The following is a 17,294-nucleotide window of genomic DNA, read 5'->3' on the forward strand; positions in this document are numbered from 1 at the left end:
ATTTTCATATAGTTACAAAGTGTTTCCACTTCTAACAATAGTATGAACCGTACACCATTAACAGAAGTCACAAATAAATCAGAGGAATTTTAAAAGGAACGTTTTTCCTAATAAATGATGGCAATGTATAATTCACTGCCACAGGGAATGGTTGAGATTAATAAGAAAATCCAGATAAACTTAAGAAAGGGAAGGGAAATGAGGGTTTAGTCATTGGAATTGCATGAGAAAGGATGGTAAGGCTTGAGTGGAGCACAAATGCAAGCATGGACTGTTTGGGCTAAATGACCTGTTTCTTTATTTCTTTTGCTACGTAGCAGTGGCAATTATCCAATGACATGCTTTTTATCAGATGTTTTAACTTATACATCTGGTTAAAACGGTTATGTCAATAGCATATATTAGCATAATTTCTTTGCATGATCTCATAAAAAATATTTCTTCAGTGGTGAACCTTATGAGTATCACTACAAAGCAAACCGGTGGTGTTAAGTTCATCAATATGTTTTCCAGTTTATGTTTAAACAAAGTCCTTAATTTAAGAAAAAAAACTATTTTGCAGCAGAATACCTCATACATATTTGTTGTCCATCCCTAGCATGACTTGAACTTCCAAGGGAGAATTATTTCAAATTAATACAAAGGTAAACTAAAACATGTAAATGTGTATAGGATTTATAGAACAATATACTATAGATCATTGTGTGCGTTGCCATCCATATTGTCTAAATATGTGGGTTCTTTTGAGGCTTACATGGTATATGTATGAGAGCAGCCACGTTTTGATCTGACGGGAAGGGTCTTGTTAAGGAAACAGCACTAAAACCAAAACCCATCTTCATTTACTTTAAAATCCAAGTCCCTGAGATTTTGGAGAATGCTGGCCAAAGTGGGAGCCCAGAGAAGCAAGTGGCAAGCTGAAACTGCCATGTACCTGCTCAGACTTTCATGTCAGGGGTTGTCACCTTCTAGTTTCTCTAAATTGCTGGGCGAACTAGGAAGCTCCATGTAAATGAGATTAGGTTATGACATGTTAATATATGTAAATAGTCTTCTTGCTACGCAATAACAAAATTCTCATCTTGTCAGTAAAACCTTGATTGGAAAATTGGACATTTCAGACATCAGGGATATCATTTTCTGATCTTGCCATATCCATGGAATCCACAGAATCGTTACAGTGTGGAAACAGGCCATTTGGCCCCATGAGTCCACACCAACCCTCCGAAGAGCATATCTTATGTCATCCCTGTAACCCTGCATTTCCTCATGCCTAACTTACCTAACCTACTCCTCCCTGAATATTATGGGTAATTTAGCATGGCCAATCTGCCTAACTTCCACATCTTTGGACTGTAGGAGGAAACTGGAGCCCCAGCTGGAAACCCATGCAGTCACAGGGAGAACGTGCAAGCTCCACAAAGACAGTAGTCCAAGGGTGGAATCATATTTTCCCAACTGACTCACCAATGCCCATGTTGTTCAGGAGAAGAAAAGATTCTGTCCAGTATCTCCATTCAAGCAGCTCAGTTTTGTTTTGCAAATGGAACATTGTTACTGCCATTGTCAGTGACATTTGCTTTGAAAGGATTCTTTTGAAATATATGTCTAGTCAATAATACTATACTGTAAATTAAAACATAATGCATGTTTGCAACAATATTGTTCTACTTTACCAGCCATATTGATAATAAATTGACACTATATGTAACATCTCTCCATGCTTTATTCCCATTGGTTTTAAACTACAGCATCTGACTGATAATTCAGTTTTGGTAGATTAATGTGGAAGGATTGTTGATGGGTGGCTCAGAGAATTCATTATTACTCGTGTTTCTGGGATCTTTAAAATTATTCAGCAAAATGTTCACTGGTGAGGATTCAGAACTGCAGAAGACTATACATTCTTTTAAGTGTCTCTTCTGTTAACTTAATTTTTTCTGACAATTGTTCAATTCAGTTGAATGAAAAATTTGTGGCCCTGACATTTTTGCTTTATAAATTCACTTGCTTATTCATTTAAAGTATTAATATGACCACTGACAAAATTATTGGTGCATCATGTAATGAACATCTTTCCCATAGGTGTTTACTTTTGCCAAAAGGAAGTGCCAGATTTGCAAAGTAAACCACTCAGCATCTCATGAAATTGTACATGCCTAAACATTTATTTGCTCAGTCCACAACTACTGTCTGATCAGTTGTGTTTCAAATACTTTTTCAGTTCTATTTCAGATCTCTACCATATGCAATTTCATATGTATTACTTTTTTTTTTAATTATAGTTTTGGTTCCCTTTGTTTTCTCTGTAGAACAAACTATCCAGAACCATGTCTGTATTCAGCAGTTCTCGTGTTTTGATTTTCAGTAAATTTGATAACATTTTTCTTTTTAATTCCAATGTTTTGTAGTCTGTCTTGGAAACAAAGCTCTGCAGACTGTACAGACATCTGAATGAAATCAAACATACACTGAGCCTTATTCTTGCATCAGGCCAAGAATCTCACGATCAAGTTTGTCGCATCCTTCCAGGTGTTTTCTATGCTAGGTTGCTAAATCAGGCAATTAGATGCAACCAATCACTGGAAGACTGCTGTGTTGATTTGTTGACCCTCACACTGATTGTGCCTTCTGCCCCTTGGGTGAGTGCATTTGTTTGAATTGCCAACTTTTCTGTACAAAACTTGAGCTATTCTAGGTGTTTCATGTTGGTTATGATATGAGATGATTTGGAATGTTATGTTGTTCAAAAATAGGATTTCCATCTCATCTTGACAATGTATTTTCCACATAGATCTCTGAGAAAATATTTTGATGCCATTTGATTGCAACAAGTTTCTGTTGGTCAGTTCACGGGAATAATTTTTTTCTGAAATTGAATTAAAACCAAAATTACTGTGGAAATTATTAAAATAAGAGTGGCAGCAAGTCTCCTATTTTTATTGCTTTGTAAAATTGAAGGAGTCAAATTAGAGGCAAAGGATCTTTTCTCAATTGATATGACTAGTTCTATTGTCAAACCTATCTAAATGTGGTGCTGTATTAATTAGATGCAATACAAGTTCCATCACAATGTACCTCAAAAAGAATGTTATGATAATGCTGACAAAAGACTGTCAATTCTTTATTCCATCATCTGATTTTTAATACAAGAACTTTTCATGGACTAAAATGGTTTTAAAATCACTGGCTTCAGACAGCTGTCATGAACTATTGAGCACAGATCGAGCCAATTTGTAAAACTGTCATTAAATCGTAGAATTATTACACTGCAGGAGGCTCAATCATCCAACGTGTCCACACCAGCTGTCTAAGTTTTTTGACCACCTGCCAATCCTCCATTACCTTGCATGTTGTTTTTATTTAAATAATCACCAAATGTTCTCTCAAACACTTGAGTTGAACCTGCCTCTACCATAGGTAGAGCATTCCAGATCCTAACTACTTGCTGCGTGACAATTTTTTTTTCACTTCTATTTGCTTATTTTACAAAATACTTTTAATTTATCCATTGTTTCTTGATCGTCTTATGAGTCGAATAGGTTCCCCTACTTACTGTATCCAGATTCTTCCTGATTTTGAAAGCTTCCATTGCATTTCTTGTTGGCTTTCTCCTTTCCAAGGAAAATGAATAAATGAAATAAAACCTAATCTGAACTGAAATCAATATGTCTTCAAAATGACTGAACCAGTCACTTATATCTGTGTCAAACAAACACAGAGAATGCTGGAGAAACTCAGCAAGTCTGGTAGCATCTGTCGAGTGAGAAAGAGAGTTAACATTTTGAGTCCAATATAACTTTTTTTAGAACTGGTTCTCTTTCCACAAATGCTGCCTGATGTGAAGTTTCTCCAGTATGCTCACTGTTTGTTTCAGATTTTTAGCATATATAGTTTAGATTACTAAATTTTTTTAGATTACATTACATTACAGTGTGGAAACAGGCCCTTCGGCCCAACAAGTCCACACCGACCCGCCACCCACCCATACCCCTACATTTACCCCTATACCTAACACTACAGGCAATTTAGCATGGCCAATTCACCTGACCTGCACATCTTTGGACTGTGGGAGGAAACCGGAGCACCCGGAGGAAACCGGGAGACACGGGGAGAACGTGCAAACTCCACACAGTCAGTCGCCTGAGGCGGGAATTGAACCCAGGTCTCTGGCGCTGTGAGGCAGCAGTGCTAACCACTGTGCCACCGTGCCGCCCTTCTAGTATTTTACCTTTAGTATTTTACCTTTACTCAGGCAAATACCTCCGGTTTGACTTGCATCTTTGTGGGAGTTTCATTGGTGGAATAAAAGTTACCTGCAGATAAAGTAGCCTTTAAAAAACGCCAGACATGACAGTTCACAAATAAACTTAATTCTAAGTAAATACTTTGGGACAAAGGAGCGAGAAGGATGATATATTCATAACAGCAAAATTGAAAGGTTTGTACTTACCCTCTCTTTCTCTCTCTATCCCCCTGTTTTGTTCTCAGCAAGTCTGAGAAACATTTATTAATGGAGAAGTCTTAAGATATCTACAAATGTTGGTACCATGGAGGATGTAAGTCATCAATTAAAAAAGTGTAGTCTCATGTTAAACCTGTCACATCAGGAACTTTAAGGACTTGTAAATTGCATATTCTTCAACCTCCTTTTTGTCCTAAATGTACTCTCATTTATAAATTTATGTCTTTATTTGTGTGTATGGGAGTGCCACAGTTTATTATTTTCTTGGGAATGGTAGTTCATAAAATTCCTGTTCCTTTCAATCAAGAAAACCTTGTAATTTTTTAACAATAGAACTACATTTTAATTAAAGTGTGATATAGCTGTATGCTAAAAATAATTTTAAAATCCTGGTTCTAGACAACTGGAGGGGTTTAAAAGAAAGGAGAAGTTAGAGTCTGGGTTTGTTCCCACAGGTGAACAAAAGAACTGTAGTAGTGAAAATAAAGTGTTCCTTCAAACACTGTTCAGAAAATGTTGCAAAATAGTTCTCTCAAATCTACATTATTAGACTTGGCAATACTTCAATTTTTCTACATTTATTTTTTCCAGCTCTATTAAAAAAATGTCCTTGGAGTAATTAAAAGAGGTAGTGGGACATATGGTGGTGGAGTTCCACTTGAAAGGTAGAGAACTAGAAATTGCAAAATGGCTAACGAAATATCAAGGGAGAAACTGAGGATAGCGAAACATATAAATTAACATTGGAACAGCTGAGATTAGGACAGGAATTTCAACATAAACAGAGGAGAGAGAATTGTATATTTAGAAAAAAAGAGAGTGGAAGGAGGGGCAAAAAAGAGAAAGAGGATTAAGAGGCAGGGATTAAGAGAGAAAATACCTAGGAAGTGAAAGGGAAAGAGAAAAGGAATTTAATTTGAGTCATCTTGAACTCAGAAGGGAGAATCCTAATGAAGGTGGCTGTGGTGAAGGAACCATACCTATGGGGTGTGCATTCATTTGCTGTATGACATGTCGACCACAGCAGTTGGTGAAATTTAGGTTTAATTAATAAATAAAATCGGAATATGAAAGCCAGTGTTCTGTCATGGTGACCATGGAACGATCATCAATTGTTATAAAACCCATCTGTTTCACTAATGTTCTTTATGGAAAGGAATCTTCCGTCCTTAACTTAGCTGGTTTACACATGACTACATGTCAACAACAATATGTAGTTGGCTCTGAACTGTCCTGTGAAGTGGCCTAGCAAACTACTTAGTTCAGAGGTTATAAAGGATGGGTAACAAATGCTGATTAAAATGTATCTTGCGAGTGAACTGGTGTTGTGAGCTGAGTAACAGTGAGGGTAATCCCAAGCTTACCAATGGCAGGGATAAATATTTTGTTGAGAACGCATTTGCCTGGCAGTAAGCAATCTCTCTCAAATAGAAAAGAACACTCCAGAGAGAGTGGTAAAAATGCCAGCAGCGAGTGGCAGATAGGCCATGAATCAAAAGAGATTCGCTGGAGGCAGAAAAATTTGTGAGCATTGTAGTGGCATAAGAAGAGTAATTAAACCAGTGACCAGGAACTGAAAGAGTTTCAGAAGCCTCCAGGGCCAATAAAATCTTTAAGGTTTGGAGTGACTCCAAGAAGAATTACTTGAATTAAACAGAGTTAAAGACAGTCCAGCAGGATTAGAATGGCTCAGGTCAGAAACCAGAGGAGTTAAGAAAGCCTGAGTTATGGTAATAGCTTTAAAAGAAGACAAGTAAGGGTCGGGAAAGGTGATAAAAGGTGAAAGGACAGCACCTGGAAAACAGATCCCTTCTTGATGAATTAACATTGAATTAAACAGAGTTAAAGACAGTCCAGCAGGATTAGAATGGCTCAGGTCAGAAACCAGAGGAGTTAAGAAAGCCTGAGTTATGGCAATAGCTTTAAAAGAAGACAAGTAAGGGTCGGGAAAGGTGATAAAAGGTGAAAGGACGGCACCTGGAAAACAGATCCCTTCTTGATGAATTAACAGGGTGGGGGCAGCGCAAATGAATTCCCAGACACGCCGAGAGAATGTGAAGTTGAAACCTCACTTGAGCTGCAGGAGTACATCCAATTAATCATAGTAGTCCTGTAGAAAAAGTGGAACAAGCTAGAGAAGCAAAGTTATCCCATACAGGCACCACTGGCAGAGATCATCAGGGGAATACCAGTGAGGTGAAGACGGAGTTACCCACTTGCAGATCAAAGGAACAAAACTAAGTTTCAAACCGCAACTAGTCTAATTAGATTGATATAAAGTTCAAAGAGAGCAAGGTGTAATATGAAAGTCATGGAACATAAATGTCAGATTACCACCCTCTGACATTCTAGAAATTAACTTTGTAGAAATGCAAGGATCATAGAACTGGATAGTAGAGAATTAAAACTCAGAAAGGTGATGTGGCCCAAGGAACAAATCCAGCTGCCATTCCCAAAGCAGGTTTTGAACCAAGTTAAAATGAAGAGAGTGAATGCAGAATGCATGTGTGATGTTGTAATTTTTGTATTTTCATTTCATACAAACCTTGTAATGGACTGTTCATTATAAACAAAAAGAAGACTAATTGTTTGCCTTCCTTCCTCATGGTGAGGAAGTATATGGTTATGGTTAAAGAAAAGACTGTCAATTTTTAATCGGATCTTTAATACCTAGAATCTTTCATGAATTAAAGTAATTTTTTAAAAAATCACTCACTTAAGATGGCTACAACAATCACCTGACAGCAGGTAGAGCACCAGCTCACAAAATCATCCATAAACAAAATGCTGGCAGGTTGAAAAGAGGGGAGCCAATACATCATTCTTCACCTGGTTGTAGCAAGAAAGAATTAACTTGAATTTATTTGGTGCCTTATCAGGTCTTCAGGGCATGGCAAAGCAGTTCACAAGCAATGAAGTTGGAGTTCTATCAATGTTGCTAGTAGCATTTAAAGTACTCATACCATTTAGAAATGCATAGATTATATAACATGCAATTCATCCAAGAGCGGGAAATTTTGAATAATTTATTTATAAATTAAGTCAAATACGTTAGTGACAGTAACAGAAACTGCTGGAAAAGCACAACAGGTCTGGCAGCTTCTGTGGAGAGAATTTAGAGTTCTGAGAAATCAGAGGACTGAGTTCTGAGGAAGGGTCAGTTGACCTGATTTCTCTCCACAGATGTTGCCAGACAGCTGAACTTTTCCATCAATTTCTGTTTTTGCTTTTGATTTACAGCATCCACAATTGCTTCCATCTTTACATTAGTGACTGTGAACATATGGAAGCTCCTGGACAGCAATGTTCGGAGCTTGATGAATTTCTGATCTGAGTTCACCAGCTGAAATCTGAGTTGCAAAAGTTGTGCCACATCAAGGAGTTCACAAGTTACCTGAACACTTTGCTGTGGAGAGTGGTCACACACCTCAGACTAAGTAATTAAAACTTGATCTTTGATCAGGGACAGGAGAGTGTGACTTCACATGAAGCAGGTATAAAGACGTAGAGGTTATAATTAGGGAAACTTAGTCTCTCCAATTGTACAACAGGTACGAGATTCTTGTAAGCTGTGCAGATGAAAGTGGAGACTGCAGGTCAGATGAGCAAACAGACATTGACACCTCCACAGGGACCCATTCAAGAGGAGGAAGGAAGTAGAAATGAAGTTATGGTGCAGGACAGTATAATAAGGTGGATAGATACTATTCTCTGCAACATTGAGTAGGAGTCCTGAAGGCTGTGTGGCCTGCCCAGTGTCAGGATTCAGGACATCTCATGGGAGCTGGAGAAAAACTTGGAGAGAGAACTAGTAGTCATCGTCCATTCATTATTAAGACTAGAAAGTATGTTTTACTGAAAGATTTTGGTCAGTTAAGAGCTAAATTAGTAAGCAGAACCTCTAAGATAATAATTCTGGGATTACTACCTGAACAATGGCAAAGTAGCACATGAGAAATAAAGTCAAGGGATTAATTGTGTGTCTGAAAGATTGGTGTGTCTAGAATGGCTTTCAGTTTGTGGGGCACTGATCCAAGCACTAGGATAAAAGGGAATTGTTCTGGTTAGATATGCTTCACTTTAACCGTGCTGAGCCAGTGTCCTGGTGAACTTAATAACTAGGGCTGTAGATAGGCTTTATGCCTAATTAAAAGAGATGTAAGGTTTAGGCGAGGGGAAACATAGGCTTGAAAAGCAAGATGATGTGACACCATTACAGGACAGCTATTTGGATAGCAATACCCAGAGTGGGATAGGAAGGGACAGAAAAACATTGTAAAGCAGCATTTTGTTGCTTAAAAGGGAGAAAAATGATAGAAAGGCAAAATTAATGGCTCTTTGCTTGAATGTGTGTCATTGAGGATTCTGGGTCTGTATTCGATTGAGTTTGGAAGGATGAAGGGGAATCTCATTGAAGCTTACAGAATACTGAGAGGCCTGGATAAAGTGGATGTGGAGAAGATGTTTCCACCAGTCAGCAAGACTTGGACCCAAGAGCACAGCCTCAGAATGAAGGGAAGGCTCTTTAGAACTGAGATGAGGAATTTCTTCATTCAGAGGTTGGTTAGCCTGTGGAACTCATTGCCACAGTGGGCTATGGAGGCCAAGTCATTGAGTGCATTTAAGACACAATTGGTAAGGGGATCAAGGGTTACAGGGAGATAGCAGGAAAATGGGGTTGAGAAACACAGTAGCCATGAATGAATGGTAGAGCAAACTCAATGGGCCAATGACCTAACTCTGTTCCTATATCTTATGGTCTTACTCGGAACAGTGGTTAGCACTGCTGCCTCACAGCGCCAGAGACCCGGGTTCAATTCCCGCCTCAGGTGACTCTCTGTGGATGCGCCAACTATGGCTAACTAGGGAAGTTAAGGATAGCATAAGATAAAAGGAAAAAAATCATACATATAAAGTGGTATGCCAGAGCAGAGGATTGGTCAAGTTTTTAAAACTGACAAAAAAGACCAAAAAAAAATTTTGAGGGTAAACTTGCAAGTAATATCAAGACATCAAAAATGTCATTACATATATGAAAAGGAAATGACATGCCAAGTGAGATGGCCCTTAGAGAACAAACCTAGGAAATAGTAATGGGGAACCAGGAAATGGCAGAGGAGTTGATGAAATACTTTGCATCAGTTTTCATAGTGGCAGACACAAATAGCAATCCAAATTTACTAAATAAGGGGAAAATGGAGGAGAGGAAATAATTACAATAACTATCATCAGATAAAAAAAATAGAGAAATGACTGAGGCTAAAGACTGATTGGTTCCCTAGGTCTGATGGGATACACTATAGGATATTAAAGAAATAGCTACAGAGATAGTGAATGTGCTGGTAGCAATCTTCAATAATCCTTTGATTGTGATCAGGATGCAGAGGATTAGAAACTTCCAATGTACCACCTTTATTTACAAAGTGAAGGAAACAAAAATCAGGTCTATTAGCTTAACATCTGGAATTGAGAAAAGGTAGAATAAAGGATGCAATAGTAGAGCATTTAGTAACACACAATATGATGAAACAGTGTCAACATGGCCTCCTAAAAGGGAAATCATGCCAGGCAAATAATTATTTGAAGAGATATCAAGCAGGATAGATAAAGCGGAAGCAGTGGGTGTAGTATGTTTAGATTTTCAAAAGGCTTTTGATAAAGTACCACACATTAGGCTACTTAATAAAATATGAACCCATGGCTTTGGGGTCAGTTACTTCAGTTAACTGGATGACACCAGCTGAGGACTCCATGAAGGACTCTTCTTCTCAACCTTTCCCCTTGCCTGAGGTGTGTTGACCATTTGGGTTAAACCACAACCAGTCTTCTCTGTCTCTAATAAAAGAGCAGCCCTGTGATCTGATGGGACTATGGCAACTTTAATTTTTTTCTTCAGTATATTAGTATGGAGAGAGGATTGGGTAAATAATAGAAGACAGTTGGGATAAGGGGGCATTTTTCACAGTGTCAACCTGCAACTAGTGGTGTGCCACAGAGATTAGTGCTTGGGCTCCCATTATTTATAACATGTATTAATAACGGATGAGAGAAGTGAATCTACTCTAGCCAAGTTTGCTGAAGATACAAAAATAGATGCGAAGTTAAGTGGTGAGAATGACACAGAATCTGTAGAAAAATATAAACGGTTTAATTGTGTGTGGAAAGCTTGGTAGATGGAATATAATGTGGGAAAATGTAAAGTTGTGTACTTTGGCAGGAAGAATAGAGAACCTGAATATTATTTAAATGGAGAAAGACAGTAGAAAGCTACTTGGGCACCCTATGACATAAATGCTAGCATCCAGGTTCACTGAGTAACAGGGAAAGCAAATGGAAAGTTGGTCTTAATTTCAAAGGAAATGCTGCACAAAAGTAGGCATGTTGTATTCAAACTAAAAGGCACTAGTCAGCCCACAGCCAAAATACTGTGAATAGTTTTGGGCTCCTTCTCTTAGAAAAGTAATTCCACAGAAGAGTCACAGTGATGATATCTGGTATGCAGACAGGGTCTTCTGAGGAGATGCTGAGTAGTTTGGATCTGTACCCATTTGGATTTATAAGAATAAGAGGCAACCTTATTGAAAAGCACAAGATTCTTATGAGACTTGACAGGATAGATACAGAAAGGTTGTTGCCCCTTGTGGGGGAGTCGAGGACCAGAGGGTAGAATCTCAATAAGTGATTGCAAATTTAAGATAGAGATAAGGAGAGGATTTTTTTTTTTGCTCTTAGAATGTAGTAAATCTGTGGAATTCTGTTAAGGCTGAGCCGTTAAGTATGTTTAAAGTTGAGGGAGACTAGTTTTTAATCAAGGCTTATGGGGAGAAAGCAGGAAAATGGATTTGAGGGTGAACAGATCAGTCATAATCTCATTGAATGACAGAGCAGACTTGATACTCCTACTTCTTACAGTCTTATGATCATCCATTAGACATTTGAAATATAAACAGAAAATGCTGGAAACAATGCAGCATCTCTGTTGACACAAATAATATTTCAGATCTATGCTCTTTTATCAGAATATGATTGATATTCTGTGACCTTCAGCAGGGCTTTCCAGTGGTTATGGCCCAGCCTCTCCACATCGGTACCACCAGTGCTTCCACTGTCTAATTGTCTTTGAGAGTACCTGGCCATTAAGAAATCCCCTCTGTTAAATTTGGCAGATTTGTGATCAAATAAGCAGTTGAAAATTTGTCACAATTTTCTGATAATTTATTGCTAATCAGCAGTTTAGATATGATGCATCAATTAGTTAGGTAACAAAAGGAAATGTGAGAATGCTTTATTGATCCTGAAGCTATTCTGTAAAATATAGAAGTACAGGAATATTCTCCTACATCTAAGATGTCTTGCAGTCTTTTGTGGTTGTCTTTGGTAACAACAGACTATGTTCTTCCCTCAGACTGATGTAGGGGAACTCCTGGTCTTCCATCAAGAAGATGGTGACATGTTCCCCTGGATCATCCTGTAACCATCTGTCCCTATCTACCCATGTTGATAAACCTTATTTTGGGGGCTAGACATTTGTGTTTTATCAGTCATCTGTCTAATGCCTCTCAGCGAGTGACCATGGGCAGCTATTCAGGATGCCAGGACAGCCACCCCTTTTTGAAGGTTAGTTTTCATTCTTTCCAAGAACACATTATCTAATGAAAAATATATTTGCTATCCATGCCAACTCACTCAGTATTTACCATGGAAAGAATTCAGAAGGTGTGCTGAGCTTTAGTGAAATTATGTCCTGAGTGTCTATTGCACACTTTATTTTTAACTTTCACCATTCATAAAACTTAACTAATACATTTAAATTTATACTATTGCTTAATTCCTTTTAAAAGCAAACATTATAGTTATCTTTTATGAAAACACACTTTCGCGCTCATAGCACTATATCAAAGGCACTATAACTTTGATTTACCAATCAAGCTGAAAACTGACAAGCCACTCCACTCAAGGGATAGATTGTGGAACCAGTTCATGCAATCAGTAATCTTATGATAATAACCCTCAGCTTGTGTCAATAAGCAACTGGAATTGCAAACACTGTCTTTGTTTATAACTGCAGATGTTTTCTTTAAAATTTAAAGGGCAAGAGATATAAATGCCTCAACTGTTCCACAGGACTTATTCACTTTTTATGCACATTAATTTCTATCAAGGATATGTTTTGGACATCCTGCTAAAAATTATATCTGTTTGAATCTCTTTTCAGTGTACAGCTGCCTCTCTGAATCACGTACATGTAAAGTGCAACACACCCAGTCACCCCAGTGAAAATAATGGGTTCTAAGTTCAATTTTGTGTGTGTGTGTGTGGGGGGGGGGCGGGGAGAGGGGAGTAGTGGGTAGATTTTGTGGAATTGAGACTTTGTTGCCTGTTCACTGAGTTTGAGAACCCTTCCATTCCTGTGGAAATTCAGATCCTAGTAACTTCAGGAAGCTGTGTCAAACATACTGTCATGAAAAAAAAATCAGCTGTTGCTTCTTTGTTTCACTGCTAGCGCAGCTGAGTCCTTTTTTTCAGTTCAGAGACGCTTATTAGTCAAAATTTAATAACAACTGGACAATCAAGAAATACACTGTCATGCTGCTTGACAAATGAGACCCTCCAATCAACAAACAAAAGCTTGGCATATTATAGGAGGGCTTCTGCGATTTAATTTTAATGCAAAAAATCCTTTAAAATTTTAGGGTGAATTTTTTTTTGATTTTACTGTAGTAAAATCGAAAAGATAATGAATTAAAACAAAGAATTTAAGCCACCCCTGTGTACAGAATGTCTAACTTAGTAAAAAGAACAACCAGCACATATCTTCAAAGTAGTTGACTTTTCATGGTTTATCATAAATCCAACAGAATATTCTGACACTAACAACAAGGAGTTATTTTGAATTTTCAAGAACTCAATTAGAGAGTAGTGTGCAAATGATAAATAAAATGCATACCTCATTAAATTTGCTGACCAGTGACTCATTATTTGAGTCAATACCACAGCATCCTTTGTGCTAGTGATAAATTTACTCATGGATTTGAAGGTACATGATTAGATTATATTAATGGCTTGCATCAAGCAGGACTCCAGATAATTTGTGTTAGAGAACTTTATCAGCATAGTCTCCTTAAATAGCTTTGCTTATAAAAATATAAGCTATCTAGTTCCATTTATGGCAACAGAAAAGTAGAAAGTTGAATTAGCAGAATATCTGAGCAGATAGTATTTAACTGTTCAAGATCGTTAGGTGAATAAATACAGTTGGCTGGAGATTATCACAGATTCTTGAATTGAGCTTTTGCATCAGAGGAAAGTTGCACCAAAGATATTGATTTAACTAGTTTAGTCAGTGAAACAGACTTTCCTCACAAGGAGAGACATCTTCTGTTCTGTCTGTTTTACTCTATAACGAATAATGGGTTTCTGCCATGGACCTTCATGTGGCTGGACAAGCCAGTTTTCAACCTGCAGATCCTCAGCCACTAAAGCATATTTCCTATTTTCTGTTTTTCAATGTAGGACATCCCACATGTGATGGGATCTTGAATTTGGAAATTTCTATCTCTTTTTGCTTTCCATAAGACTGGAGTATTGCAAATATCACAGCATTGGTCAAAACAGGTTGTAAACATAAACTCAGTAATCACAGTGAGTTTAACTTCACTGATGTGGAAGTTTCTAGAAACAAATATTAAGTTTTGGATGAGTAGTCACATAGGAAAAGATGAGGTGATTAGTAAGAACTAGTGTAGACTTCTAAAGGAGAAGTCATGTTTAACTAACTTGACAAAGTTTTTGAAGAGGTGAAGGAAAAGGTCAATGAGAACAATGATGTTAATATGCTGTACATGGTCTTCCAGAAGGTGTTTGATAAAGTGCCAACAATAGATTTGCAAGAACTGTTATAGCTCATAGAACAAAAGAGACAGTAGCAATATTGCTACAGAATTGGCTGATTCATAGGAAACTGAAAGTAGTGGTCACTGGATATTTTTCTGGCTGGAAGAAGGTTTGGAGGAAATGTTGCAGCTCATAGAACAAAAGAGACAGTAGCAATATTGTTACAGAATTGGCTGCTTCATAGGAAACTAAAAGTAGTAGTCACTGGATATTTTTCTGGCTGGAGGAAGGTTTGCAGTGGAGTTCATCAGAGGTCAATATTGGGTATCTTGCTTTCCCTGATATGTATTCATGATCAAGATCTTGGTGTGCAGGGAATAATTTCAGAGTTTGCAGGTGCACCTGCAAGCATTGTAAACTGGGAGGAGGTCAGTAAAACTTTAAACGGACATTGACAAGTTGGTAAAATGAGTAGATAAGTGGCAGATGAAATTCAAAGTGGAGATGTGTGAAGTGATGTATTTTGGAAGACTGTGAACTGACAATGTAAAGTAAGCAGTACAATTTGAATAGAAGTGCAAGAGCAGAGGGACCTGTGTGTAAATATGTCCAGATCAATGAAGGTAGCAGAATAGGTGGACAGTGCAGTTAATAAAGCAATATCATATTTATTAATGGCAACAAAGAGTACAAGAGCAAGGAGGTGATGCTGAATTTGTATAAGACAATTGTTAGGTCTTAGCTGGAGTATTGCATAAATTCTTGGCGTCACACTATAAGGAGGTTATGGAGAAAATGGAAAAGTGGTTTACAAGGATGGTTCCAGGGATGAGAAACTTCAGTTAGAAGGATAAATTGGAGAAGTTGGACTGTGGACCTTGAAGAGAAGAAAGCTGAGAGGCAATCTGTTGGTAGTTTTCAAAATCATGAGAATGTTGGATAGAATAGATAAGGAGAAACTGTTCTTGTTCATAAAAAGTTTTTAAGTATGAGGGCACAATTTTGAAATGATTTGCGAAAGAAGGAAATGTGATGTGCGAACAATCTTTTTTACAACTCGTCAAGTCTGGAATGGACTGCTTGGAATTATGGTGGAGGTAGGTTCAATTGAAGCATAAAAGATGGCTTTAGATGATTATTTAAATGGAAACAATTTACAAAGGTGTGGCAAATCCAAGAAAATGGTATTAAATCATGCAGTTCATTTGAAGAGCTAGTACACACATGACAGACCAAATGACCTCCAACACCAAAACACTTCTGTGATTCTTCCATTCTCTACCATTGCTCTGCGAAGTAGTGTCCATGTTCATCCTTAGAACTTCAGCCATTTGAGTGTTGAGAAATCAGGACCTGGCAGGGGAGGCACTTTCTGGCCAGGCAGTTTCCCATGCATTGTCGGTTTGCTGAATGTTATAAAGCTGCAAGAAAAAAAACACTAGTGCTCCTCATGTTGAATCTGAAGTATGTAGTGAAAGCACTGTTAATGGTTCAAAGCCTGGGAAGGTGGTCTACGCCCAACAGATAGGCAGGCAATTAGGCTCATTAAACTTATGAATAAAATTAAGGAGGTCGACCGAATTGTCAAGTTGTCTCTAGTTTCCCAATATGATGACTCTGATAAACTCTCTGGAATTGGGCACTTAATGGTAGACTGAGTTTCAGCACCCCAACAGGCATTTTGCCTGCCAGTCTGCCCTAGATTGAACTACAGACAAAGGCCACCCTATAGAGGGATTCCCATCTCATGCACCACTCCCTTATTGGTTGCTCAATTTCCTTTTGAGCTTTTAAGTCATATTTTTTAAAAAGTGGCTGTACAGTGCACCTTTTTGATACTCAGTCACTAATGTTGGACTAGGAACTTCTCTGAAGGCTTCTGATTGGCCCTACAGCTTCAAGAGTCCAACTACCATCCTTAATTGCACAGGGAATGTATCTCTATGCCAATTAAGGGGTCACTCATTTGAAAATCTTGACCTTAACCTGTTTCTACTGTTGGCTGGTTTGAGACCTGAAGGAAAAGAAAATTCTGACTCCTGTTTCCTGCCTTCATGGGGAATACTCATGGGGAGGTCTCTGTATTACTGTATCACATATGATACAGTAATGATAATGGACTGTTTGCTTAAAAACTTCTATTTCTGTAGTCGGTGTTTACTATCTGTATGAATTTTATTTTCTGCACAGTACAAAATGTTTTGCCTTCACATATGTTTCGCTGAATATTTGTATGAGTTTTTCTATAAACAACACTCTATTCATCATGACTGGCCGTATAATCTTTTACAGGCAAAACTAAAACCTCCATTCTGCCAGGAATTCACTGTGGAGAATATGCTTTCAGTACTCCCTCCTTTTCCAAAAGGTCCTACTCAACGGCAGGCAAGGAAGGCTGTTGAGGCCTTAGTAAAAGCAGTTAACTACTCCAGGCTAATGACTTTGCAACAGGTAACCAAGTTAAAACTTGTGAGAGAACTTTGTCAGAAATAGATTTAAGATATTAAAATTGCACTGATATATTGTGAATTATATGCATTTCTTAAATGGTGAAAGGTTGGAAAGTTTAGGTTGCAAAGGGACTTGGGTATCATCGTCAGTAAGTCACTGAAGGCTATTATGCAGATCCAATGTACAGGTATAAAAAGCTATTGAAAGTGCTAATGGAATGTTAGCCTTTATCACAAGAGGATTGTTACACAGAGGCATGAAATCTCAGTTTATAAGAGCTTTGTTGGAGTGCATCTGGAAAACTGTGTGCAGTTTTGACCTTCTTATCTCAGGGAAGATATTATTGTCATGGAGGGAATACAACAAAGATTCACCAGACTTGTTCTGTACTGTTCCATGAGAGATTGGAAAAACCAGGCCTGTAGAAGAATGAGAAGTGATCTCATTGTCTGTCCTTTAAATATTTTACAAGTTTCAGAGTAGATGTTAACCCTGGTTAGAATCTTTGGAATTCTCTACCCAGAGGGCTGTGTAAGTTCAGGTT

At 37.9% G+C, this 17,294-nt stretch overlaps 1 protein-coding gene across 7 annotated transcripts in view; it reads left to right on the forward strand.

Annotated features, from left to right (window-relative positions):
• The window catches only part of LOC122559794, a 131,865-nt gene that overhangs the window by 92,448 nt on the left and 22,123 nt on the right, over positions 1–17,294 (forward strand). For 6 of the 7 annotated variants that reach the window (XM_043709868.1, XM_043709844.1, XM_043709853.1 and 3 more), the window contains 2 exons: positions 2,412–2,642; positions 16,592–16,750. In XM_043709868.1, coding sequence (XP_043565803.1) covers positions 2,412–2,642; positions 16,592–16,750 — 390 coding nt within the window. The remainder of the gene's footprint in view (positions 1–2,411; positions 2,643–16,591; positions 16,751–17,294) is intronic. The other variant, XM_043709879.1, reaches the window with a different exon arrangement.

This window comes from Chiloscyllium plagiosum, chromosome 2 (genome assembly GCF_004010195.1).
Source record: "Chiloscyllium plagiosum isolate BGI_BamShark_2017 chromosome 2, ASM401019v2, whole genome shotgun sequence".
NCBI lineage: Eukaryota > Metazoa > Chordata > Chondrichthyes > Orectolobiformes > Hemiscylliidae > Chiloscyllium > Chiloscyllium plagiosum.